This window comes from Pediculus humanus, genomic scaffold, assembly GCF_000006295.1.
Source record: "Pediculus humanus corporis 1103172108313 genomic scaffold, whole genome shotgun sequence".
NCBI classification, from domain to species: domain Eukaryota; kingdom Metazoa; phylum Arthropoda; class Insecta; order Psocodea; family Pediculidae; genus Pediculus; species Pediculus humanus.
In genome coordinates this window covers 69162-96565 of record NW_002987882.1, presented here as the reverse complement: position 1 = coordinate 96565, position 27404 = coordinate 69162, and the positions used below count along the sequence as shown (strand labels likewise).

Sequence of the window (27404 nt, the reverse complement as noted above, 5' to 3'; positions counted from 1 at the left end):
TAATAATTATTTATTTGTACTGGTTAATAACTAAATTAATAATAAATAATTTAATAAATAATAACAATTTTTTTTTTTGTATGTTTTGCAATGACGCAATTTTTTTTTTTTTTTTTTTTTTAATAATAACAAACGAAGCAACTAAATACGAATGATAATAATAATATTATTATTATCATCGTCCGATAATAAAAAACGCTTAATTTAATAGTAATTATTATTATTATTATTATTATTATTATTATTATTGATTGGTAATAACAAAGCATTGATTGATCAAATTGTAAAATTATTTGTAATTAATTTTTTTAATAATAATAAATAAGTAATTTTTTCGTCGAGACGAAAGTTTAGTTGATGATGATGATGATGATGATAATGATGATGATTTTAATCGGTTATAATTAATTCACCAGGGCCTCCAAACGGATCCGTCGTCACATTCATAATTTTCTCTTCTGTGCAATGTAAAATCCAAAGGTTGATCAGAATTTAATAAACTGTCGCCGTTATCATCATCATCGTTTCTAAACGACGTGACGTCATCCGTCGTACCTGAATTTCTATTGGGAAGATCGATTAAATTAACTAAATAATTGTTAGAATTTTTACGTATGAAATCATGTTTAGAATTTGTTGTTGTTGGGTAATGAGAAGAAGAATTATTTTTATTCCCGGATGTTTGATTTCCCTGCTCTTCCTCTTCCTCCTCCTGCTGTTGGTGCTGTTGTTCACGGTGGTGTTGATGGTGATGTTGTATGTTATTTTTCGAATGGTTTGGGAGTAAAAGCACGACTTGCCCATCAGATAAACGAGTCGGAATCACCTAAAAAAAAAATATATGTATATATATATATTAACGAATCTGAAATTTCGGTTGCGACCGAACGGAAGAAATAAAAAAAAATTTTTTTTATTCTGCAGATAACAAAAAAAAAAAAAAAAGAGCAGACGATATTAACGACTTTTATCCCATCCACCACCCACCCCCGCATTTAAAAAAAAAAAAAGCAAACGTTTATACTTTGTTAAAACGTTCTCATTTCGAATGGAAACGTGGAAAAACCATCGACAATAAAAAAAAAAAAAAATTATTTAAAAAAAAAAAAAACAACAGTAAATAATAATAATAATAATAAAATTAATAAACATAATTTTTATATATATACATATACGTTTGTTTTGTTTTCGACAAAAATGGCCGAAAGAATAATTGAATTTTTCAGCAATTTATTTAAAATAGGAAAAGATCAAATTTTTGAAAAAAGCGGCGGATTATTAAGAAATTCTAAAATTCCAATGAAACCCGTTTTAGGTTTAACCGGTTTGGGCGTTTTGATAATTGCGGTTAAACCCCTTTTGGCCAACAACAACAACAACAACAGCAGCAGCAAACATCCAACGACACAATCAAACGAAATAGAAACATCGATTATAACCCATGAAAAACCTTCGGGTAAACTTAACGAAAATGAAGAATATAGTTTACAACGCACGCTTTATTTAATGAAAGAAAAGGAAAAAGAATTGAAAAAAATGTCGCAAAACGGACAGAAAGTATAAATAAATAAAATAAAAAAAAATGTCGATGAAACTAAAAAGAAAAACTACAAAAAAAAAAAAAAACTAAAGGATTTTTATTGTCGAAAATAAATTAAATTAGTGTAAACGCATTAAACAAATTCAAATAACGTTTAACTTATACATTAGTTTATCATTATCATTATTATTATTATTATTATTATTATTTATACATTTATTTACATTATATAATATATACATATATTTATATTAAAGGTTTTTTGAGAATTTTAATGTTTATTTTGGAAAATCACGTCGTATCGAAAATACCGGCTGGAAAAACTGGAAAAATTTCCGTCGCTTAACATTTGTGATGATAATGATAATGATAATGATAATTTTTTTTAATAAACGCTAAAGTGATAAGAGATTATTCTCAGTCGTATCCGTATCCGTTTTAGTCTAACTTTTCCGACCTAGTAGACGACGTAATTAGACGTGTTAAGTAGGGAAGAGTAAAAATGGCGTCGATTTTTTTGTTAATGCGGAAGTCGAAGGGGTTGGAAAGGGAGAGGGGGAAGAGGAAGGGATGAAGATAATGGAGGATTGAAATGAGTATATACGGTGGTACGTACCTGTAGAACAGAATATTGATTTTTGTAATTGTTTTCCGAATCTTCGTTTCCCCTTTTCATTCTCGTTTGATTATCGGCGGCGGTGGTTTTTAATATTTGATTATTATTATCACGTTTATCGAAATTTTCCACGTATGAATTTTCGTCGTCTGATTTTAATTTATTTTTCTCATCTTTGGCATTTAAAAAATTCAACATGATGGCTTTTTTTGCGGAAAAATATTTCGCGGGTACTTCCTGTAGCAAACTTCGCTTTTTGCTATATTTAATCGGTGAATTTAATTTTTTTATTTGAGCGTTCGCGAACGTCGACGACGACAACGACGATGTTGATGATGATGATGATGACGAATCGATATCGGAGGATGGTGATGATCGATTTGATATTTTCGGTGGTGGTAGCGGGGGTGGCAACGGCGGCGGCGGCGGTGACGTCAAATTAAATCTCGTCGCGGATGAATTATTATTATTTTCATCACCCTGAATCGTCGTGCTGCTGTCGGGTCTGTAAAAATTTTTACATGCGAAATAACACGTTCGTTTCATCACGGTCCGGTAGGCTTTCATCGGGGGTAGGGTGTGAAAGAGGCGGGAGAAGGAGAGAAAAGAGAGAGAGAGAGAAAAAAAATTAAAACCTTACCGTATGATTTCAGGTTCGGACTCGATGATTTTTCCATTGTTTTCCATATAATTTGCAAATTTAAAATTCAAATCTAGTTCTCCGAGACATTGTTCGAGATGTCTGAACAATCTTTGTTTAAGGGTTGAATCAATGGCGGGTGAAGGATTATTGATAACGTTCACGTCTGTTAGATTATCTAAAAACGTTTTAACTTCTTTCGTACACTCTTCAAATCCGGCTTTGTATTTATTTATTATATCCGCGTTTAATATTTTTTGACGTTGCAAGTGTCTAACGGTTAATTCCAATATGTCTGCTTTTTCCAATTTGGAATGTTTCGTGTTGTTTTGTTCGGTTTTCGTCGAATCCAATATCAATGCTTTGAGTATTGCTAGGGATTGATTGATTCTCGCTCTCCTCCTTTTTTCCATAAGCGGTTTGTTTATCTAAATTTTTTTACAATTTTGTGTCGAAACATTATTATTATTAATCAACCGGAAATTGAGATTTTTTTTTTTCTCAGAAATTTAGGGTGGGTGGAGGAGACGAAGGTTGGTTGGAGAAGGAGAAACGTAATAATTATGACGCACTTACCCTTCTTCCATCGTTATTTCCTTTACCTAAAGGCGAACCGCCATTTCCACCGGAAGTATCTTTTTCTCTATGTATTTTATTATTATTTTTTCTCTGTATTAAATTTTGATGGATTTGTATTAGATTATTATCGGGTCTTTCGGATTTCAACGACATTTTTCCATCTTCCGAATTACTCGTTAACGTTTTTAATAATTTTTCCGTTATCGTTCCGCCACCCATTTTTAATTTTTATTTTTCACTTCCTATACGATCGCGATTATTTCGGGTATTAATTAATTAAAAAAAAAAAAAATTTTTTTTTATTTTTAAAATATCAAAATGTTGTTGTTTAACGTCTTCCGACAGATAATTAAAAAAAAAAAAAAAATTCACGATGACATTTAAAACGTTTATTTAAAAAAAAAAAAAAAAATTCCCCGTTCGTTACACTTTAATAATAAAATTAGAAAACTCCCGGAAAAAATTGTTTGTTGCCAAAAAAAAATTTTTTTTTTTTTTTTTTATTACAACACACACACACACGCTCACGCACTCACGCATACACTCACGCACACACACGTTTTCACACGCATTAACACAAAAACAAACACGCGAAAAATTGTTTTTATATATATATACGAATCGCGAACGTTTTTCGAAATTTATTTTTAATTCCGTGTTTTTATTTTTTTTATAAATTTAAAAAAAAAACGAACGTTAGACGAACGGTTGGTTAATAAAAACTAAAACGACGACAAGTATAAAAAAAAAAACAACCCCCCCGAGAAATTAAAAAAAAAAAAAAAAAAAAAAAAAAAAATTTACGAGAAACGCACGAGGATAAGTTTATACGGTAACTGGTCGACCGCCGCCGCCGCCACCACTTTCTATCTGATTTGACATTTTCTATCTTTCAACGCCCTGGTCTGTTTGGTTCACAGGGGTTCCCACTTTTTTTTTTTTTTTTTCTTTTTCTTTTTCCGGTTTTTGTGGGATTATTAATATAATCGATTTTCAGGGTTGACTACTCGATAACAAAATCTCTAAACTTTTGACACGTGCCTTATCCGATACGCAACGACGACGACGACGACGACGATGACTACGACGCCAGGGGTGGTTAAAATTATTTTTCCCTTCTCTCTCTCTCTTTCTCTCTCGCCCTCACCCTCGCCCCCGTTCTCTCTCTCGCTCTTCATCAATACAAAATTCGTATTTATATATATGTAGTTTATTCTTTTTATTTAAACCCGCGTAACTTAACGGGTGATAATCGATCGATCGATCGATCTATCGATTTTAAAAAAAAATTATGGATAGTTATGTGTTAATCACGTGGTTTTTTTTTATTTAAATGAATATAAAATTCCAGTTTGATGAAAACTGGAGAAAATTTTTTTTTTATGACTTAGGATGAAAAGAAAATATTTTGTACACCACTACACGAAACCTTTTGTCTCTTTCTCTTTTCTTGGCCTCTTTGTCTCACCTTTTGACGCCCAGACAATGACACGAGCGGTCTGCACGCTAAATTCACATCAACCTTTCTTACATATATATATTTTTTCTTTTTTTTACTCAACGGCTATAGTTTTAAATTTAAAGAATTTTCTAGAAAAATTTTTCTTATTTAGATTATTTGGATATCTTTTCTATCTCACTATCTATCTCTCTCTCTCTATCTCTCTGGATTGTCAATTTTTTTTCCCATAAGGTTTAGTCCGAAAAAAAAAAAAAGAAATCGAAGAGAGAGAGAATATAAAAGTCATGAAAAGTTTATAAAAAAGCTCATTTCGAACTTACTATTATTATTATTATTATTTTTTATTAACTCTTTATGACGTATACTACTCGTTATTATTATTATTATTTTAACGGGTGGCGTTGTCAATAATTATTGATAAGGGATTTTTAAATGATTTTTTTTTTTCCGAAGGGAGGATTTCGAAGTTTCGATTTAAATTTGATTTTTTTTTTTTTTTTCGAAACGTTCATCGGGTAAAATTTTTTTTTCCCGTTATAATGATTGATCGATATGTCGTTAATTATCCCTCCCCCCCGAAAAAAAAAAAATTTCCATTGCTCTTTCCCCTTTTCCTCCCGAAAAAAAAAAAAAAAAGTCCCAGGATTCTTTCCCCAGGATTGTTGACGCACCCGCCCGGTTGAGGTCATACACGTTTTGTTGTTCATTCATCGTGAATATAACAAAAAAATTGTGTGACGAAGCACGAGCCACCGACATTCTCTTACACTGCAGGAACTTTTTTTTTTTTTTTAAAATTATTCTCACCCTTTTTTCTCATCTTCATCTTCTTCTTCTTCATCTTCTCATCATCATCTTCTGTTGAAAGAAAGAAAGAAAGAAAGAAAGAAAGAAAGAAAGAAAGAAAATATATATAAATTTAAAAAAAAAAAGAGACGACGCAGAACGAAAATCATAAAAAACAACAGGAATATTATGAGATTATTATCATTAATAATAATAATAATTCGATGATTATTTTCGCGGTTTTATATTACACACATATATAAAATAATATGGCGGTTAAGTAGAAGAAGAAGGAAAAAAAGCGTGAAAAAAAAATTTTTTTTTTTAAATGGGTTAATCCAATAACAAAAAAAAAAAAAAAAAAAAAAAAAAGGAAAAGAAAAGAAAAGCTCGAAACTGAATTCTGCATTGCGTGTCATATATATTTAAAAAAAATCAGAAATGAGGCGTCACTTGGGCTGTCGCGTGCCGCCGTTGGAAAAAATCAAAAAAAAAAATTCTAAAAATAATTTCGAAAAAAAAAATTTTTTCTAACACCGCCAGATTTTTTTTCCCCCAAACAAGAAATATATTTACATATAAATTTTTTTTTTTTTAAAAAGATTATTATTAATGATAATAATGTTATTATTAATTAAAGCAAAACCCAAACGACAGCAAAATAATCGAGAGGGAGAGAGAGAAATAATTTTTCCAAATTGCGTTTGTGTGTGGTAAGAAGAACCTAAAAAAAATTTTCAATAATCGAAAATAAAATTGAAGGGAGAGAGAAAGGGGGAAGGGGAAGGGGAAACCTTTTTGTAAACAAAACGTACGAAAGGTTGTCTGCTAATAAAAATTGTAAAATTTAAAGTTATACGTGGCGTAAGCCTTTTTTTTTGAAATTCGTAATCGTTCGAACTCGATAGGAAAATGGTGGCGGAGGCGGTGGTAGAAGCGACGATAACGGGAAACAAATGAAAAAGGTGAAAATGCCGACGATGAATCGACGACGTGACAATGGAAAAAGATGAAAATTCGAAGAATGAAAAAAGGAGAGAAAGAAAGAGAGAGAGAGGGGGAGAGAAAGGAAAAAGAAAATGAAAAATTGGAAAATACATGTGTTTGAATTCGTGCTTTTTTTCTCCATTTTTACATTCGATTCTTGGGGAGGAAAAAAGAAAAAGATTCGAAAGGAAATGTAGGAGGAAGAAAAGGAAAGAGAGAGAGAGAGAAAATGAAAAAAGGAAGTGAGAGAGAGAGAGGGATAGAGAGGAAAACTTTAACGTAAAATAATTTTTTTTTTTTTTTTATTGAAAATTTCAAACGAATTTTTTCTTTTTTTTTTTTTTTGAATTAAAATAAAAATTTTTTTGCCTGATACCTGAAAAACGTGGCACAAGATAGAAAAAAAATAAAAATTGATAAGGGTAGGGGGAAGGGGGGGAAGAAAAACTCGTGGCATTAAAATAAAAATAAAAAATTTTTTTTTTTCTCAAAACAATTTTATTTACGCAACATTAATTAAATTTTTTTTTTCTTGTTTTTGTTTGTTTCGTACAACCGACCGACACACCAACCAACGGATCAACCACTACTGCAGTGTAATAAATTCGTCAACGTTTGTTTATTTATTTATTTTTATAAAAAAAAAAAAAAATGAAAATAAAAATAAAAAGCAAACAAAATAAATTCAAATGATTGTTGTTCGTTATGAATGTTTGTTGTACGTTTCTCCTCCTCCCCCCATTCGTTATTATTATTATTATTATTATTATTATTATTATTATTATTATTAAGAGTTTGCGTCATAATTTATTATTCTGTATCTTCGTATAATGGAGGAATTTCACGTCTTTCCAAAACGAACCAATAATTACAATCGCATCGTCTGGGTACTCCTTCTTCCACGATGAAAGTGTTATGAGCCACGCCGTCGTCGCATATGCAATAAACAACTCTAAAACTAGCATACGATGGCACGATGTTCGGACATTCTTTCGTACCTGGTCCTCTGGGTACAGGTTTTTGTAAATATGGATCCAAGTTTCCTTTTGCACATTGAACGGCTTGCCATCTGTCTTCTCCTGTTGCTAATTCCCACCAGTGAGGACATCTTCTTCCACATCCTTTACTCGTGTGTATAAATTTTTTACTTAACGGTAATAATCTAAAATTAAAAAAATTTTTTTTTTTTTTTTTTACTCACTCAAAAAACAATGATGATAATAATGATAATAATAATTACCCTTTTTTTATAAACAAATTCATTTTGTAAAAAAAAGATTTTTATGTTGTTATTGTTTTTTGGTTATGTTTCGTTAATTACAAATAAATTCGATCGTTTTTTTTTTTTTTTTTTTTTCAAAATGGCCGACGTGGAATCATGTTTTTCTTTTATTTTTTTTAAGTAGAATATTATTATTATTATTAGTAGTAGTAAGTGTAATTAATTGGTGATTAATGTTGAGTAATAATTAAATTTCAAAATTTTTGAATGTTTTTAATTATTTAACGTTGAAATGGCGGCTTTAAAAAAAAAAAAAAATATTTTTCTTTCACGAATGATGACGTCATTTCCTATCGGGCGGTATATTTAAATGCGGGGAATTAAACAAAAATAAATAAATTTTCTGACTTTTTTATTTTTTTTGCCGTTGAAAGGTTTCAAAAATTTTAAATAAAATTCACGATGATAATAATAATGATGATGATGATGATGATGATAATAATAATAAAAGAAAAAAGGGGAAGAAAATGCGTGGAAGATAAGGAAGAGATTTCGTAAAAATAAATGAAAAATCCGTTTTATTATCGAGTGAAAGAAATAAGGGAAGGAAAGGAAAGAAATGGGGGCGTGAATGGAAGAGTGGGAAGGAAGGGAAGGAAAGAAAAGCGTGGGATAAGGAAAATTGGAGAAAAAAAAAAAACTAAAAATGAAAATTTTTTCGAAAACAACGGATGCGGTGGGAAAAAGTCTCAAAATGGGGAAAATAATTTCGATAATCGGGGAAAGGAGGAGGAGGAGAAAAAATATCACACGCCACACGAAGCGATGGAATCGCGTGGAAAACCTTGGACGACCCACATTTTCATTTGTTAAAAAAAAAATCTGGAACGGAACTTTCTGGAATTAGAAAAAAAAAAAAAAAAAAAAAAAAAAGAAAACCCCGAATGCTCGAAATAGTTCGCGTGAAAATGACGCCGTGTTGATAATAATAAACCAGTGAATAAAATTATTATTATTATTATTAAAATCGAATGATATAAATTTTATTTATTTATTGTATTTATGTATTTTATAATAATAATAATAATAATAATAATAATAATTAATAAATATTTATATTATTATTATCGCTTATCACTATATGAATAATAATTGGTCTCTCGCGATTATAACAAATTAAAAATTTATTATTTTAAAAATTATTAATAATAATTAATGGTTAATAAATAAATAAATAAATCTATTCACCACACACCCGATATATTTAATAAATAAAATAAAAAATTATTTTTTTATTTTTATTTATATGAAATTCGAATGTTGTTTAATAACAAATTTAAATATGCTTGTTTTTTTATTTATTTATTTAATTATTAATTACAGGCCCGTATCAACAATAATTATTTATTAAAACGTTTGAATAAAATTTGATATATATATATATATATATATATATATATATATATATACTGAATTATTAATAATGATAATATATATATATATAATATGACAAAAACGATATGTACAAAATATTTCGAATTTAAAAAATCTTTAAAAATTATTATTATTATTATGATTGTTATTCAAAAAAAAAAAAAAAAAAAGTTAAAATTTTATTTTAACGTGCGTTAACTTTAATTAAAAATAAGTGAGAAAGAGAGAGAGAGAGGGAGGGGTAGTGAAAGAGAGAGAAAGAGATGGAAAAAAATGGGAGAGAATACGTTAAAATTTTTTTTTTAAATTTACGATTAAATTATTGCTATAAATGTCGTTTGTTTCATCGATCGATGAATTGCAGCAAAAAAAAGTGTTGTAATTAGAGCAAATTTATTTATTAAATAAATAAATTAAATAATCACGTGTTTGATTAATAATAATAATGATAATTTTAAAAAATTTTATTAAAGTAAGACCAATTAATTAAAAATGGTGGCACAATATAAAAATTGATAAAATTTTTTTTTTTTTTTATTTGTTGACGTCACAGGTTCAAATACCGTTAATTTATTTATTTATTTATTTTTCGAAGGTTTTAAGGCACAGGTTTTATTTTTTTTCGTTTAATCGAAGTGTGATAAAAAAAAAAAAGAGAGGGATTTTTTTTTTGTATTCGTTAAAGATAAAATTTATTTGCTTTGAAATGAACCTTTGCCAAACCTTTGGACGTTTCCAACCAACTTCTCGGTCTGGGTTTACGTTCTTGAATAATCAAACCGGAAGTTTCCCTTTCACCCGATTCGTAACTTTTTCTCCTGTAATTAACGTTATCATTATCGTTTGTACGACTTGAAAATGATAAGGAATCGGATTTTAATGTCGGTGATCTCGTAAACGTCGAATAGAAAAACATTTTTTTTATGTTGTCGCAATTAAAATTTGATGTTAATTGACTGGAGGGTAGGAAAACGTCGCTGCTCATCGTGGTTGTTGGACTACCTAAGGTATCCTCTTCCTCTTCCGATTGTGTTATTTTTTCAAATTTTTTATCGTCGCCATTTGTAAATGGAAACGTCGTCCATTTTTTTTTAGCTTTATATATTCTGTGATTTTTATTACCGAATAGCAATATCGATGTCGTTTGCGTGGATTTATTTGACGTTTTCCTTTTGTCTTCTGCTTGTTTATCCAAAACGTTTCTCAAATTCGGAATCGATAAAACTTTATCGGGTGATATCATTTTTTCCGATAGTAAAAATTCACTCTTGCTCGGATTTATATTCGATTGCCTTTGAAGTTTTTTAAGTTTTTTACGAGGTGGAGATGGAGGAGGTTTCGCCGTGTTTTCTTCTTTTACGACGATTCGTTCCGAATTGTTCCTGTTGTTTTGGGCATTTTGTGGTTTATCTTCGTCCTTAATAAATTTGATAAAAAAAAATTTTTTTATTAGTCAACAAAAAATTAAAATTAATCCTTTGTTTTCAAACAACCCACCTTAAACAAACTGTTATCGAGAAGTGCTTGTTTTGCAAGATATCTTTCACGTCTTATTTTAATATCGACTTTAGGTGGTACGTCTGCTACGAAAACGTCAATGAGTCGACACACGGTAAAAACAAAATACTGTAATGATAATACGTTATCAGTATTAAACGATGGAATGTTTGATTAACGCAAGGAAGAAAAATTTTTCATACCTCGAATGCCAAAACGAAAGCAAATTGCACGGCGAGCAATTTCCAAAAAAACATTGTGTAATTTCCGTTTTCGTCTCTTTGACCTCTGTACCTGCATCTTTCCGTATATGTGCCATTGGGAGCCCAACTCAATATGAAATCGTAGTAACCTTTTTCCGACCAATTGTATTCGTATTGATAAAGAAGTTTCATTAAAAATCTTGACGTGAAGGCGATAAGTAGTCCCTGGAAAAATAAAAATTTTTATCAGGAGAGGAGAAAAGAAGGAGGTGGATTTATTTTCAAAACTCACGTTTGTTATCACGGCTATGTGAGCTAAATATTGTAATATTTTAAACCACATTCCTATGTCTTCAGTTCTTTCGGGTATGACTCGTCTCGTGTGACAAACAAATTTTTGCGCATCCAATCTTATTTCGACCCAATTATTTAGTAATGCGAATAAAGGAGCAAGTGGAAAAGCAGCGACAAAAAGTGTTATGAAACCAAATTGTAAAACTGAAAATAATTTATCGATGAGAGAAACATAAAAAGTTATGAAAAATGGTAGAGCGTTTCGGGTTGGTACCCACCCATTTCGAGATATTCTTGAAATAAGCCATCGTTTGGAGACGTGTAATAATCTTCTTGTATTTGTATGTGTTCAGAATTTGAATTTTTACTATTTTTTCTTTTCACTTGTATTTTCAACCACCACGATTTCGCCCAGGGCATACCAACTTCCATGAAATTATTAATAACTTGTTTACCGATCATTATTATGGCTAACTGCTGTGCCAATTCTATTAAACATCCACCTTCTTCGCACTGTAAAATCCAATTAAAACGATAAAATAATCGTTATTAAAAATTATTATTATTATTATTATTACAACTCACTTCTTCGTTTCTCATATTGAATATGTAAACGTAATTTCCCGGATAACCCACGAATCTTCCTTTGAAAAATGCTATGTAAAATATGGAAGAATAAAAATTGACAAACTGGAAAACGAAAACTTTAAACGTGTAATTATCATCGTATTCCGATTGAGTCCGATGCATTTCTGTTAACAAAAAAATATTATTATTATTATTTTTTTTTCTCCAGCTCTTTCCAGTGCGGATTTTACTCACCCCAACGAGTTAATTTTTGCGCGAGCCATTCGTAAAATTTACTCATTATCATAATAATAATAAAATTAAGTCCGGCTCCGGTTAAATTGGCCATCGTGTGTGCGTAACCTCTCGTCATGTTCATGTTATGAAGTGGAATGGCTATGGCTATTCTGAATACTATTATCGCAAATATAAATATTATAACGACTGATATCTGTAGTAAAAAAAAGTGGCAGTAGTTTAAAGTGGTACAAGACGACGACGACGACGACGACGTGATTAAAAAAAAAAAAAATTAAAAATCGTACCATGACAAAAACTAAACCCAAACCGGTCGCGATTCTTTTTCCTCTTTCGTTTTTTGGAAACATTGGTTCTCTGACTCCAGTAACTGGATTAACGGCTATGTATGGAGCTTTGGCAGCATATTCGGCTCTAGGTTTTTCTTCAACTCCTTGAAAATCCGTACAATCCCATTGATATGCAATCGTGACGCATTTTCTTTTCCAGTATTCCAAAAATGAAACGGCTGTAAGATTAATAATAATGATAGTATCGCGTTCGATTATATTTTCGTTTTCATTTTTTTTTTTTTTGGTTATAAATAAATAAATAAAAAAGTGCATCACGCCATTTTCTAATTTTATAACGTGACATAATAACCGATTTTCCCTTTCTTTAAAAATTCAATTAAAAAAGGTGGAAAAAAGGGGAAAAATTTACCCCAAAAACTAATAAAAATGGAATAAAAAACGCTTCCAGGATGATCGAATAAATAAGAGATTCGTATGTAAGTGCAAATATCGTATAAATCCCAAAATTTTCCAAATTCGTGTTGCGGACACATTTTATATTTTCCAGGTTTTTCGCAAACGTCGTTCGCATAAGGATTATCAAAAACCGTTATTAATCCGTATAGGAAAACTAAAATTCCGACGGCAGCTGCTGGAAAAAGCCAAGACGTGTAAAAACCTGAAATAGAAAAAAAAAATTAATAAATTGTTTTTTGGTGTTGCTGTTGTTATTATTGTTCCAGATGTTGCCGTCGAATGCTTTTGATTTTTATCGCGTTTTTTTTGTGATTTTCTTACCCAACCAAGCAAAATAAAATCCGACTTTTTCTCCAAAATAATTTCTTATATGATCCAGCGGTTGATACTTGTACCATCTTCCCCATCTCGCCCAATATTCGTATAAGATTTGACGAGGATTTAATTCTTCTGGATTTTGTATTATGTTTTCTTTTTTCTCCGGTAAATAAGGGCCCTGGAAAAACATGGAAAAAAAAACAAAAAATAAATTCATTCTTGTTTCTGATTGGTCGAATTGCTCGGTCCTTTTGTTTAAATTTTATTTCATCGACGTTTAATTTTTCTTTTTTGTCTCTCTGTCTCTCTCTCTCTCTCTCTCTTGTTTTAATTAATGAAACGTGGATTTGTTCGCATTCCAAAGCATACAAAAATTCATTATTATCATTATTATTAAAAAAAAATTGTTTGCGTTTGTGTCCGTTTTGATTTTGCAATTTTTTTTTTTTTTTGCGTTGTTTCTTTCATTGTTTTAAAAGTTATCGTGTGCGTAAACATTTATTCGATAATAATAATGATAATATTTTTAAGCTTACGTCGTGTAACGGGTAGGCAGCATTGAAAACACCTTCGTGTACTAATCGATTAATTCCAACTTCTCCTTTTCTTTGAGTTCCAAAAACGGCACTGGAAAGTACTTCGTTTACAATCCAAATCCTTTGAATCGTTGTAAAATACGTGTCTTTGTTTTCGCTCCCTAAAAACCTATTAATAAGAAAAAAACAAAAAAAAGGTAAACTAATTTCCTATTTAAATAACATGAAAATTTAACCCCGATAATAATAATAATAATAATAAGTCACGCAACTCCCCAAAAAAAAAAAAAAAATTTTTTTTCTCATGTTCACCTGTGAAGTTTGTTCTCTCGAAAAGGACAAGTGTAAAAATGTAAGGGTTGAGTCGGCATCGTTAATTCCATTGGATTCGTTATACCGAAATATTTTAAAAAAGTATCCGAACCGTTTCTCAAATCTGATTTTTCCGTTTTTAACTGAAACAAAAAGGGGGGGATTCATTTCAATCGTGGTAGGAAACAAACGAACAAACAAACAAACAAACAATTTGTACCAATAGAGGTGCTCTCAAATTGAGTTCTTCGGCGTATCGACACAAAACCGGCCACGTTGCATGGATTTTAAGGAAAATGAATGCTTTTTTCCCATGTTCGATAATTTCTTCTTCTATTTCCAAACCTGATTTTTTAATATTTGTCAAAAACTGATTACGCCACTGTTCTTTTTTAGATAAGTCGATATTGTCTTGACTCAAGATGTTGGTTATTGATTCCGTTGCTATCTTGTCGAGACTTTTTCGCTTTTTCGGATCTTTTGTCACGACGAAAAATGAAAGATGAAAATAATAATAATAATAATAATAATAATTAATTAAAATTTCACACGAGCTTTTATATTAACTAATAATAATAATGATGATGATGGTGAGAATGATGATGATGATGATGGTGATCGTTTGAACTTTACTTTTGACATTTAAAAAATAAAAAATAATTTTTTTTTGTTTTTTTGTTTTTGTTGTTTGTCCAGGAGGACGAAATTTTAAATCTGTGATGATGATAATAATGATAATAATGTTGTTTTAAACAAACAAACAAACAGAATAAAAAATTCACCTTCGAGATTTTTAGTGAATACCAATACGTAATCGATTTTTCGTATTCCATCGGAAAAATAAATGCTGTTACCGAGTTTATCCGGTACCTGTGCGAATTCTCTACATCTTTCGTAATATAATGGAAGATCGTTTGAATCCTGGAAAATTAAAAAAAAAATGATGACGATAATAATGATGATAACAATGAGAAAATGGTATTAAAAAAAAAAAAAAAACGAACAATGTGAAGGAAAAATCTAGAATAATTATCAACGGATCTTTTACACGATCCAAATCTTTTGATTCTTCTCCTCGTGTTGATTCGTGCGATTCCCTGTTGAATCCAATTTTGTGATTTTTGATTTTGTTCCTGTCGGTTGTTGCTGCCGTTGTTGCTGTTGCTGTTGTTGCTGTTGTTTTTACAATCGATTTCGCAAAATTCAACTTTATCCGTTGATTTAACCCATGCTGTCGACATGTCGTCATCTCTTTTTATTTAAAAAAAACAAACGAGGAAATTATTATTATTATTATTATTTTTTGAAATTTTATGCGCGAAATGACAGAGAGAGAGAGAGAGAGAGAGAGAGAGAGAGGGGAGAGAGGAAGAGAGAGAGAGTGAGTGAAAAAAAGAAAGAAAGAAAATCGATAAATTTGTGTTTTTTTTTTACCTGATTCGTCCATTTAAAAAAAAATTTTCTTTTCATTCAGAAAACATTTTTTTCCTTTTATTATTTACCGTTTAAAAAATTATTATTACTATTTTCGTTATTATTATTATTATTATTATTATTATTATTAAAACCTTCTAGAAATTTTCGAGTGGTAACGATGATGACGTCGTGTTTTTGCTAACGATAATAATATTTACATGACGAAACCCGAAGTGAAACTAAAAGTTTTTCCTCTTTTTTCCTTTTTCTCTTTTTCCTCGTTTCCCTACTACGAGTTACTGCATAGGATCTTGCGCCATATTTACACTGCGCAAATCTTTTTTATTCCCTTTACCGCCCCGACACCACCACCCCCCACCTGGTGTTCCTGTTGCTCCTACTACTACTACTACTACTATCTCCCGTTTTCTCGTAGGTTTCGTTTAAAACGTGAAAAATGTAATTAATTAATTAATTAATTTTATTAACCGAGTCTCGTACGAGTAAAAATTTTTTTTTTTCCATAATAATAATAATAATAATAATAATAATAATAATTATTATTATTATTATTATTATTAATGTTTCGATCGATGGAAAATTTTTAATTAAAAAAAAAAAAATTATTTTGTTTATCGACGACATCATTGATAAGATTAAGAAATAAATCAAATTTTTAATAATAATTTTTATTATTATTTATTATATCCGATTAATAAAATGAATTTATTTATTAATAAGATGTCACGGATTTACATAAATAAATAAATAAATTAATTGCAGTTGTTAAAAGTTAATAAAAGAAAAAGGAAAAATTTTTTTTTTAGCTCGTTACGATTTCGCACGTTGTTTCTTATTATTATTATTATTATTATGCCGTGGAAAAATAAAAAATAAAATTTTCGTTTAAACGTCAAAAAAAAGGACAAGTCAAAGGAAGGAAAGTTCTAGAATTACTTTAAAACGTTGGGCGGGCCAGGGTTTAGGAAGGAAGAAGAAAAAAAAAACGAAAAAAAAAAATTTTTTTTTTTTTTTTTAAAAATAAATTATTTAAAATTATTATTGTTATTATTATCATTATTATTGTGTCAGTTAGTCCAGGACTGATGTGTAAAAAAAAAACAGAAGGTAAAAAAAAAAAATGGGAATGGGAATGAAAAAAAAATTTTTTTTGATTTTCCGATGAAATTCAAGAAGCTTTTGTTTTTGTTTTTTGTTTTTTGTTTTTTTTTTTTTTTTATTAAAAAAAAGTAGAAAGCGTTAAGTTTAAATCAGGTGCGAATTAAGGAATTGTTCTTTTTCTTCCCCTCTCCCCCCCCTTTACTCTCATTTCGATGATTTTCTCTCTCTCTCTTTTTTTTTTTTTAATGAAAAAATGAAAATTTAAAAAAAAAAACGTTTTTGTTTTTATTTTCTTTTGTTTTTATTTTTTATATTAAAATAACGAAATCGATTTTTATCTGATTGGTTTTTTAATAATAATAATAATAATAATGATAAAATTTATAAAAATAAACTTTTGGGGTTTAAAAAAAGGGGGGAAGGGAAGGGGTGGGATTTATTGCGTTTAATAATAAAAATTAAAGTTTTAATTAAATTAATTAATTAATTAAGGAAATTAAGAGACAGACAACAAAAGGAAGACAAAAAAAAAATTTTATTGTATTTTTTTTTATTTTTGCTCTTGATAATAAATATGGAATGTCGGGGGTGTTTTTTTTTTTTTTTTTTTTGCATAAGCACGTGTCGGGAGTTGATTCATTAAATGTGGTAAAAATGTTTTTATTATTGTTGTGTACACATGTAGTGACAGATTGCGACATCTTACGGACATTCGACGCACTTGATGAATAAACTGCTCGTGAAGTTTTAAATTAGTTCATTAATTTTGACGCGCGCAGCGCTAGCGTCGTGGTATTTACATACGGTGATAAATTGCGACATCTTACGGACGTTTGACGGACTTGATGAATAAACTGCTTCTGTAATATTTAAAATTAGTTTTTTAATTTGACACGCGTAGCGCTAGTGTCGTTTCATTTACATCATTTTTGTGTAAAACGGAAAATTAATTCGTGACTTTTCTTTTTTTTTTTTTTTTTTTTTCTTATTTTTGGTTGGGGTTGTTTTTGTGTTTTTTCCGTTCAGGACGGGAATCGTTTTAAAACGACACATTAAAAAAGAAATAATAATAATAATGGAAAGAGAAAAAGGAAAAGAAAAGAAAAATACGTGAAAGGTTTTATGTAAAATCCAACAACACGTGCTTAAATAAAAAAAAAAAAAAAGGAAACAAACGACGACAAATTTTTTTTTTTTTTTTTTTTTAAATCGTAAAAATTAAAAAGGTTTCAAATAATTCGCGGTAGGATAAACGACTGTCTAAGATTATTAGAAAAGCTCATCTTAGAAAATAAACAAGGATTTAGCCAAAGGGAAAATGAAAAGGAAAAGAAAAAAAACTCTTTTCCATAAACTCTTCATTTTAAACTCAAGTTATAACGTCAACAACAACAACAACAAGAAAAACAAGAAAAACAAAAACAGGAAGAAGAAGAAAAACAAAACACGCGGAAAAATATTACAAAAAAAAAAAAAAAAATTAAAACGTTTCAATTAAATTTAAAATTTAAGTGGAATAAGAAAAAAAAAAAAAAATTTATTATTTTTTGCTCTTGTTTACCGATGCGAAAATTCAAAAAGTTATTAAACAGAGACAATTTCCTGATATGAATAACAAAATATACGTCATTAAACATCCTCCCTCCTCCTCCTCCCCTCCTCTTCCTCCTTCTCTCTCCCGTTAAATAATTATTTGACAAAATTAAATAGAGAAATTTTTTTTTTTTTTTATACAAAAGTAAACGGCAGCAAATTTTACGAAAAATTTAATTTAATTATTTTGCTGTCGTTTTGTTTCAAAAAAAAAGAAAATTATCCTTTTTTAAAAAAATAATTATTATTATTATTAGTTTTTTACTTTGTTTGACCTTAACCTTTTTTTTTTTTTAATAATGGGTCAAATAATATTTTCAATTTTTTTCTTATCATCGGTTTAAACATGTCAGACATTTTGATAAAAAACGAGAGAGAGGGGGGAGGGAGAGAGAGAGGAGGAGAGAGAGAGAGAGGAGGAGAGAGAGAGAGAGGAGGAGAGAGAGAGAGAGATTCAAATCAACAGCAACAGCAACATCGTTTCGCGACCCTTGACTATTTTTATTGAACACCTTTTTTTTTTCCCCCACAGGTCACGTGATGTACATCCCGTCGAGAATTATTATAGAAAAATCAGGATTCGAATCAAATAAAGGAGGAGGTGGTTTAGCACTTTTTGGGGGGGGGGTACTTATCGAGGAAGAAGGAAAAGAAGAAATGTTTAGGGGATGTTTCCTGTTTCAAGGTCAAGAGGAATAAGAAGGAATACACGTGAGTATGTACCTTGCCTTAGTATTGTTTCTTTATGATATCAAAAGGGATGATTGAAAATATTTTTAAGGGTTTGAGTAGATCGAATGAAAAGAAAATATTTCGGGTGATTAAAAGAAAGAGAGAGAGAGAGAGAGGGAGAGGGGGTGGGAAAATTGATTTTTGATGGAAACCAAAAACGTTGCGGTCACTTTATCATTTCTGTCCATTCCTTCCATTTCTTCTTCTTCTTCTTATCACTCGGTTGCAATTGAGTCCTTAAAGAAATTCCAATAAAAGCTCGAAACCACCACTGAGGATCCTTCTATCGCATTTCTTTCTTCCCTCAGGAGAGAAATGTTTTTATTTCATATTTATTCCCTCATTTTTTTTTTTTTTTTACAACATGAGACCGACATTAATAAACTCGACGCGGTACTCATCAAAATTAAAACTTTTATTTTTTTTTTTATATAAAAAAAAAAAAAAATTTTTTTTAATCAAAAGTTTTTATATAAATTTACTCCTCGTTTTTTTTACTTTGTTACATAATAAATTATTAGACTTTGTTTTTTTTTAACATTTTTTTTTTTGAATATAAAAAAATTTACTTTTATGTTTTATAGAGACTATAAACAATTCTCAAACCATTGAAACCATTTTTTTTTTTTTTTATAAATGCGTCGACACGAATAAATTTTTTTTTTTTTTTTTTTTACTATAATATAGTATTTCATAAATATTAGTCGTAACAACAATTTTCACTTATAATCGCGACAAAGTATATGTTTTCGTTGACATTTTTTTTAGTATATTCGTTTCACGTTCTTACCTGAACCCTAAGGAATAAATGTAATTGTGGTGGTGCCTGCGGTTGGAGGTGATGCGATCCATATTCCAGGATTTCCTGATTCTAAAAATTTTTGTTGACCACGTCTTCTGATGTTCCCACGTTCCAACAGTTCTGTCTAAGTGTATTTATTGGCTGTACAGAACTGTCCTGTATTTTTCCACCCTTTGGTAACCTCCTCTGCCTCATAATCATGATTAGGCATCCAATAGTGATGTGACAAATTCGACACATATCATCTTGACTTGGTCGGTTATGATAAGAGCTTCCGTTTCCATTTTTTAAATTCCAGGCCGTAACCAATTGTTTGTGTTCTTAGTGTCCAAAGCATTTACTCTTTTTAAACATTGCCCATGCGACTTTTTCTGTTTTCTAGTTTCTTCTGAGATCGGTCTTGCTGTCGTAAGTTTCAAGCTCCCATTTCTTTTTCCTAGTATTTTCCGACGGTTTGTTTCACTCTTTTAAGGACTCCTCTCTTTTCTTCGTTATTTTTTCTTCCATCTTTTTTTTTTTTGCTTCGTTTAACACGTACTACTACTACTACTACTACCGCTACTATTATAAAGTTTAACGGATGAAAATGCTGTAGTTTTATTATATAAAATTCAAAAAAAAAAAACTTTTTCCGCACTTTTTTCCCCTCCTTTAATTTTATTTATCTTAGTTTTCTTTAGTATTTTTAGTTTTTGTTTAGTTTTCTAGTTTTCTTACTATTTTTTTTTTTGGTTTTATTGTCGGTTTTTTTTTTTTTTTTTTAGTAAAATAAAATAAAATAAAATAAAAATAAATCCGCGTTAAAAATCGTTTTTATTTTATTTTTATTAAAATGACATTTAAATAATGGAAACAACGATTTTTTGTTTTTTTTTTTTATTAACTTTATTTTTTAAGTTTGGCAAAAATAAAAAAAAAACATTTTGTGACGTCGTCTGTTTGTTGTCTTTAAAAAAAGGCAACAAACATACAAACACAAGTGCACGTGTACGCACATAAAAAAAAAGAAAGAAAAATTCGATATTGAAAAATAGTTTTTTTTTTTACAATTTTATTTCCATGTTTTACTTGTCACAAAAGATTTTTTAAAGTCTAAAACTGAAAGAGAGAGAGAGAAAGAGAACGGGAAAAAGTAAGAGAGAAAAAGAGAGAGAGAGAGAGAGAGAGAGAGAGAGAGAGAGAAAAAATCCTCATTCGATGTAGAAAAAACGATAAATTAAAAAAAAAAAGCAAATGTCTTCATCAATGATCTAATGCCACGTCGTTATAAGGGATAATTTCATGTCAAATAATAAAAAAATAAATCAATGATCGTAATTTAAAATAATCAATCAATCAGTTAATCAATCAATTTTGAATTTTTTTTTTTAAAATATGTGATGTAATAATAATAATAATAATGAAACAAAAATAAAAATAAAATAATAAAAATTTTTTTTTTCTTTTTTCTTTCGTCGTTCGATAAACGTTTTCATTTTACAAAAAAATTTTTTTTTTTTTAATTTACTGGAATTCGCTGCTGGAAGGGATGGAAATAAAAAAAAAACAATTTTTTTTTCGTCTGCTTTAAACCTTTTTTAAATAACAAAAACAAAAAAAAAACGAAAAAAAAAAACGAAAAATTTATTTATTTATTTATTTTTTCAATTTTTTTATTTTATTTTTATTTTTTTTAATGAATTTTTTTCTCGTATTCTGCTTTCAATTGTAAAAATATATAAACAATCGTTTAAATATTTAACAAATAAAAATGTACGCACGCACAATGCGTAAGTACAAAACGCGTAACGCACGAAAAGAAAAAAAAAAAATTTTTTTTAAAAACGATAAATAACAAATTTAAATTTGAAAATCACAAGAGGTTGGTTGGTTACTTATAAAATTTAATGGAGTTTAACGCTCGGAAAACTTTTCCCATTCTCTCCCTCTCTCAAGAGTTTTCCATAAATTACATTAACATCACATTCGATAAAATTTTTTTTAACTGAAAAAAAAAAAAAAAAAATTTTCGCACGCGCGGAAAATTTTCCGTCGAAGAGATTATATATATATATATATAAATTTTATTTAAATTTTGATGACGTCATCAATTGTTTTAATAAATTAATTTAATTTAAATTTTTACAATTGATGAAAAAAAATTAAAAAAATTATAAAAAGGTCAAAAGGTATCGACGACGACAACGATAAAGTTCAAAATGGCGTAATATCGAAATTTATTTATTTATTTATTTATTATGTTCGAAAGTTGATGATTACAATTAAGTATTAATTTTTTAAAAAATTTTTATTGTAGTGATAATAATTATTTGTTGTAGTGATTTATTTATTTTTTTTTTTTCTAAAAAAGTTAAAAAGAAAGAAAGAGAAAGAGAGAGAGAGAGAGAGAGAGAGAGAGGGGGAAAATAATAAAAAGTTTTCGTTCGTTATGTATTTTTATTAAGAGTTGTTAGCAATTTTTTTTTTTTTTTTTAATAATAATTTAATATCGTGATAATAATTGACGAGTTGTTAAAAAAAATTATTATTATTAACTGTAAAACTGGAGAAAAAAAAATTTAGTCAGCAAAAAATTCCAAAAAGAAAAAAAAATGTCAAAAAATTATTATTATTATTTGATATGAAAATTGTTTTACACTTTTTTTTTATTTTTTTAATACAAAAAAAAAGAATTTTCTCTCTCTCCCTCTCTCTCTCTCTCTCTTATATCTTTCACAAACTCTCTCTCTCTTTCTCTTTGGCTTCTTTCGTTCTTTCTTTCATATTATTATTATTATTATTATTATTTTTATTTGATAGTTGAAAAGAAAAAAAAGAAAAAAATATGACGAAGAATATCCCACGGGTGATAATATTTTTTTCAATTTTATTTAATATTATTATTATTATTATCGCATCTTCAAACGTACATTACGAAGTACCTGAACCGACTTTTGAAATTTTCTCGCCGAAAGGTTTAAGAATATTTATTCCAGGTAAATAAATAAATAAAAAAAAAAAAATTCCAGTTACGTCCTGTTTTTCTGTTTTTTCCGAACGGTGACATGCAACGTCGCATTATTTCAACAAATGTGGGCGAAATGACGAGCGTGTGAAACAATAATAATAATAATGATTTTTTTAGATTTCAGAAATGTCGAATCCGTAGATTTTATCATTTCCCTTCCGAAGACGAATGAAATATTGGAACATAGAGCAGAAAGACCCGATGGTGGATTTTGGATGTACTGGAATCCAGATGTTTCCATTTATCTCTGCGAAATTATTTATTATAAAATAATTGTTAAACAATCGAGTTATTATTGGAAAAAAGATGGAGGTCACGTCGTGCAAAAAGGTTATTATCATCATCATTATTATTATTATTAAAGTTTTTATCATTAAAAATGAAATGAAATGAAATTTTTTTTTTTTTCTTAACAGTTACACCGCTTACGACGACGGGTCGTTCAAATGACACTTATTGCGACGAATATGGAGGTCGAAAGATTATCACGGGATTTCCCAGTTTGGATGAATTTCATAATCGTGCGAAATTAATAGCTTCTGGGGCATCATCATCATCATCCGATATTAGATCGTCGTATTCATTAATAAAAGATTCAAGTTTAAAACCTATTACGAAAGCTAAAACTTCAACAACTTCCGGTACGTTTTTTATAAATCCTTCGGGTTTCGTTGAAGGAGGAACGGGTTACAAAACGGAATCCACGTACGATTCGACTAAAAACGAAGGGGAACAATGGAATTATCACGAATCGAAATTAACTCAAGAGGATTTGGAAAGAATAAAACAAACGTACAAATCCGGATATTACGGACTTCAAGAATTGACTAATAAATTATTTCCGAACGGTCGCGACGTACTACCCGATCACGAATATCGTGCCATTCATCGAACTCACGAATCCACGATATCCGATGCGAAACAACAAATCCCTCCGACTCGTGGTGCCATATTAAAAACGACGGAATTTCATCATAGAGAAGAACAATCGTCTTCCGGAAGAGATGATGGATATGTTTATGATAACGTGAGAGGAATGACAACACCGCAACAACAACAAATATCTCACGTGTCTCATAATTACGATTATGCTTATCAAAACGTTCCAATGATGTCTTCCTCTTCATCTTACGGACAGGATAATTATAATAATCAAAGAGAATTCAACACGGGTCAAATTTCTACAACGCTCGAAAATAGGCAAACGTTCAGAGATCGTACCTACGATGGAAATTCCATATTTGCATCTTTTAAAACGATCAATCCGAGGTACCCGCAAGAATGCGTTTTTAATCCTTCTTCCGATTACGTACTTTCGGGTAACGTTAAAGAAATAGAAAAATTCACGTACGAACTCAGCTGTTTGGGTACCCTCGTGGAAAATTCAATGAAAAGAGAAATCAACGTGTTAAAACAACAAAATGTCGAACTTTATAAAAAAATTGAATATTTAGAAGAACAAATGAGAAGATTCGAAACCAATTGTCGCTGTTATTAATTATTATTATTATTATTATTTAAAAAATTGTGAGTATACGCCACTGAATTTACATTTTATAAACGTGAGTTTTTAATTTTCGACCCCCGAAAAAAAAACATATAATTTAAATTAATAATTTTTTTCACTTAGAATAAATAAAAAAAAGTCGTGGAATCAGACGTGGGAAGGGAGGGGAGGGAAAATTTATTTACTCTATGATTTAAAAAAAAAAAAAACAAAAAATTATTAAGGGGGGAAAATAATGACGTTTCGAAGCATTTTTTTTTTTTAAATAAAAACGGGGGATACGCGTGAGGAAGTGCGTGAGTGCGTGTATGCACGTGCGTGTTTTCGCACGCATTCACTCACGTAAACAAAGAAAATAATAATGATAATAATTTTACTTAAAAAAGAAAAAAAAAGAAAAAGTAAGTAAAATTTTAACCGAAAACTCCGTGAATTTTCGCAAGACATGTACGAGATTATAGAGTTGAATGTTAATATTAGTTAAGCTCGCTTTCTCTCTTTCTCTTTCTCTCTCTCTCTCTCTCTCTCTTTCTCTCTCTTAGTAGTAGCAAACCTTATGTAAGAGGATCAACGAAATGTAAACACTTTATTACAATTTTAATCAGACATTTTGTTTTGAAAAGAAAATCTTGAATTTTCTTCTTATTAGTTTCAAACCTGTATATTTTTTCTCTTGTTTTTCTTCTTCTTCTTCTTCTTCTTCTTTCGACATTTTTCCTTTTTTCTCTCTTTTTTCATCTTTTCCTACTAATTCATTTTTTTTTTTTTTAGTTCCGCTTTAAGGAATAAAGAATAAAAATTAAAAGAAGACTTATTATTATTTAAAATGGGGGGGAAACCTCTTATTAAAAAAAAAATACAAAAAGTTACAATTTAACGTGGTGGTGGTGGCGGTGGCAGGGGGGTAATAAGAAGGTAGAAGGGTATTAAAGGCGAAGCACGAGAACGGGGGAGGGGGGGGTAGGTAGGTAGGTAGAAAAAAAAGAAAAATGAAAAGGAGGAAGTCGGTAAAAAAAAAAAAAAAAAATTACAAGCGCATGGTTGGTTGTTATCGTGATAAAGGCTTGTTGCAATATAAATTATTAATTTTTTTAAAATCAGTTTTTAAACTTTTCCACCCTCCTCCCTCCTTTTTTTTCCTTTTTTTCTTTTTTATTATTTTGGGGAGCCTTTTTAATGCCTTTGAAGAATAAATTTTTTTTTTAACCGAAAAAAAAATTAAATAAATTCTTTGGTTTTTTTTCTTGTCTTCTTTCTTTCTTTCTTTTTCTTTCTTTTCTTTACTTTCTATCTTTCTCTTTTTTTTTTTTTGGTTTTTTAATCTTTTTCACCGCAGAAAAGAAAGTTAGAAAAACAGAAAAAAAAATTTTCTCGATTCGTATTAAATATAATTTAAAACAACAACTTGTTTATTTTCGCGTGCAAAACATTTAATTAAATAAAATCATTTGAGAGATTTTTTAATGACGTCAGAGGTAAAAAAATTTTACGTATCGAAAATTCTCTTTAAACCTCCTTTTCCTCCTCCTCCCTCTCCCTCTTCCCTCCCCGGAAAATTTTCCTACATCTCTCTTAGTTTTTTTTAATACCAAAAATCCAAAGCATTTACGAAAATTCAAAATATTTCCTTAAATTCAAATCGATTTTAATTTATTTTTTTTATGTTATTTAAATGACGTCATTAATAATTAACTATCTATTAAATATGGCGGATATGAAACAAAAAAAAAAAAATTAAAAACATTATTTATTTATTTATTATTTTTAAAATTTTCCACGTAAATATCGAAAGTTTTTACTTCCGGTTTTTTTTTCGAAACGTTTTAATTTTATTAGAATTAAGCACAAAAAAAAAAACGAAAAACAAAAAACAAAAAGAAAAGAAAAAATCGTTTCCGGAAAACTGGGAAAATTTTTTTTTCGTTTGTAAGTTTGTAATCACATAAGTTAAATATTAAAAAGGGAAAAATGGAAAAGAGAATAATAAGAATCGTAATGGAAATTTTCAATGATATCGAAAGCAAACAAAATACGGAATAATTTTTCCCCCTCCCTCCCCTCCCGTCCTTTTTCGAGTTTTCTTTTTTTTTTTTATGAGAGCGAAGGGGGAGAGGGAGGGAGGGGAGAAAAGGGGGGTATTTTATGGAAAACGTTTTTAACGTAAAATAAATTTATTGTCACGACGATAAATATAAACCTCATTTTTACCTTGTATAACCGTCTTTGGTAAATATTTGTTTTGTAAAAAAATAAATATTATTTACGTTGAAACCGACGAGAATAAGTCATTATTATTATTATTATTATTATTATTATTATTATTATTATTATTATTATAAGTAAATTTAAGGTTTGAGGGGATTTTCCCGGTTGACTAAAATCGATTTTTTTTTTTTTTTTTACGTAAGGGGAAATTTAAAAAAAATTTTTAACTCGAATTATTTGTAAAGACGACGTTTGACTTTTTTTTTTTTTTTAAAACGTCTTCTGCTATTTTAATAAATTTAAAAAACGAAGAATTTATTTTTCTAAATATTATTATTTTCAAAGGAACAAAACCGAACGTTTGCGCGTACGCGACGAACGTTTTCAATTTCAACTTAGTTGAACGTTTTAATTTAAACTTGGGTTTTTTTTTTTTTTTTTAGGCTCCATTTTGTAAAACTTTACACGCGGATATTAATTTTTTTTTTTTTTTAACAAACTTTTTTTTGTTCGTTATTTTACACAAAGGAAACGACTGGAAAATTTTCGAAAAAAGGGGATAAAAGGATGGGGAAAGAGGGAGAGAGAGAAAGAGGGGGGAAACGACGAATCGTATCGAAATGTTTGAAAAGTAAAAATTTTTTTGACGTCACGTCGCTTTCCCTTCTCCCTCAAATTTCCCCGAAAAAAGAACATAACAAAACGTTCGATAAAAAATGAACGCCATTTTTTTTTTTTTTAAATAAAAAATGATGTCATTGATTTCAAAATGCAACAAGTCGAATTCAATTATAATAAAAAAAATCTTATTAGTCATCGTTCATATAAAAGGATAATTTTTTTTTTTTGTACAATTTATTAAACAAAACTTTTAAATTTTATTATTATTATTATTAATTTTTTTTTTATATGCAACAAATTTGAAAAACTTTTGAATATTTTTTTTTTTTTTAACAAAAAGTGGTTTTTGCGGTTAAAATTCATTCGTATAAAATTTTCCAAAAATTTTCTTTCTTTCTT

The 27404-nt window shown here is 29.0% G+C and overlaps 4 protein-coding genes across 4 annotated transcripts; 1 reads left to right on the top strand and 3 right to left on the bottom strand.

Moving 5' to 3' along the window:
• Window positions 1–409: 409 nt before the first annotated feature.
• Phum_PHUM590030 (uncharacterized protein) lies at window positions 410–3594 on the bottom strand (the record flags this gene model as incomplete). The annotated part of the gene is made up of 4 exons (XM_002432481.1): window positions 410–712; window positions 2157–2415; window positions 2797–3224; window positions 3373–3594. 4 exons carry the CDS (start codon window positions 3592–3594, stop codon window positions 410–412), a joined length of 1212 nt encoding a protein of 403 aa, XP_002432526.1.
• A 3826-nt stretch (window positions 3595–7420) lies between these two features.
• On the bottom strand, window positions 7421–7873 carry Phum_PHUM590020 (the record flags this gene model as incomplete). The annotated part of the gene is made up of 2 exons (XM_002432480.1): window positions 7421–7772; window positions 7851–7873. 2 exons carry the CDS (start codon window positions 7871–7873, stop codon window positions 7421–7423), a joined length of 375 nt encoding a protein of 124 aa, XP_002432525.1.
• Window positions 7874–9945: 2072 nt separating this feature from the next.
• On the bottom strand, window positions 9946–15241 carry Phum_PHUM590010 (transmembrane protein 16F, putative; the record flags this gene model as incomplete). Its single annotated transcript, XM_002432479.1, has 15 exons — window positions 9946–10648; window positions 10771–10892; window positions 10967–11191; window positions 11259–11464; window positions 11539–11773; window positions 11846–12012; window positions 12083–12278; window positions 12373–12593; window positions 12788–13036; window positions 13156–13330; window positions 13689–13857; window positions 14001–14143; window positions 14221–14477; window positions 14783–14921; window positions 15005–15241. 15 exons carry the CDS (start codon window positions 15239–15241, stop codon window positions 9946–9948), a joined length of 3444 nt encoding a protein of 1147 aa, XP_002432524.1.
• Window positions 15242–22489: 7248 nt separating this feature from the next.
• Window positions 22490–24138, top strand: Phum_PHUM590000 (uncharacterized protein; the record flags this gene model as incomplete). Its single annotated transcript, XM_002432478.1, has 4 exons — window positions 22490–22619; window positions 22790–22984; window positions 23089–24077; window positions 24127–24138. 4 exons carry the CDS (start codon window positions 22490–22492, stop codon window positions 24136–24138), a joined length of 1326 nt encoding a protein of 441 aa, XP_002432523.1.
• Window positions 24139–27404: the final 3266 nt, after the last annotated feature.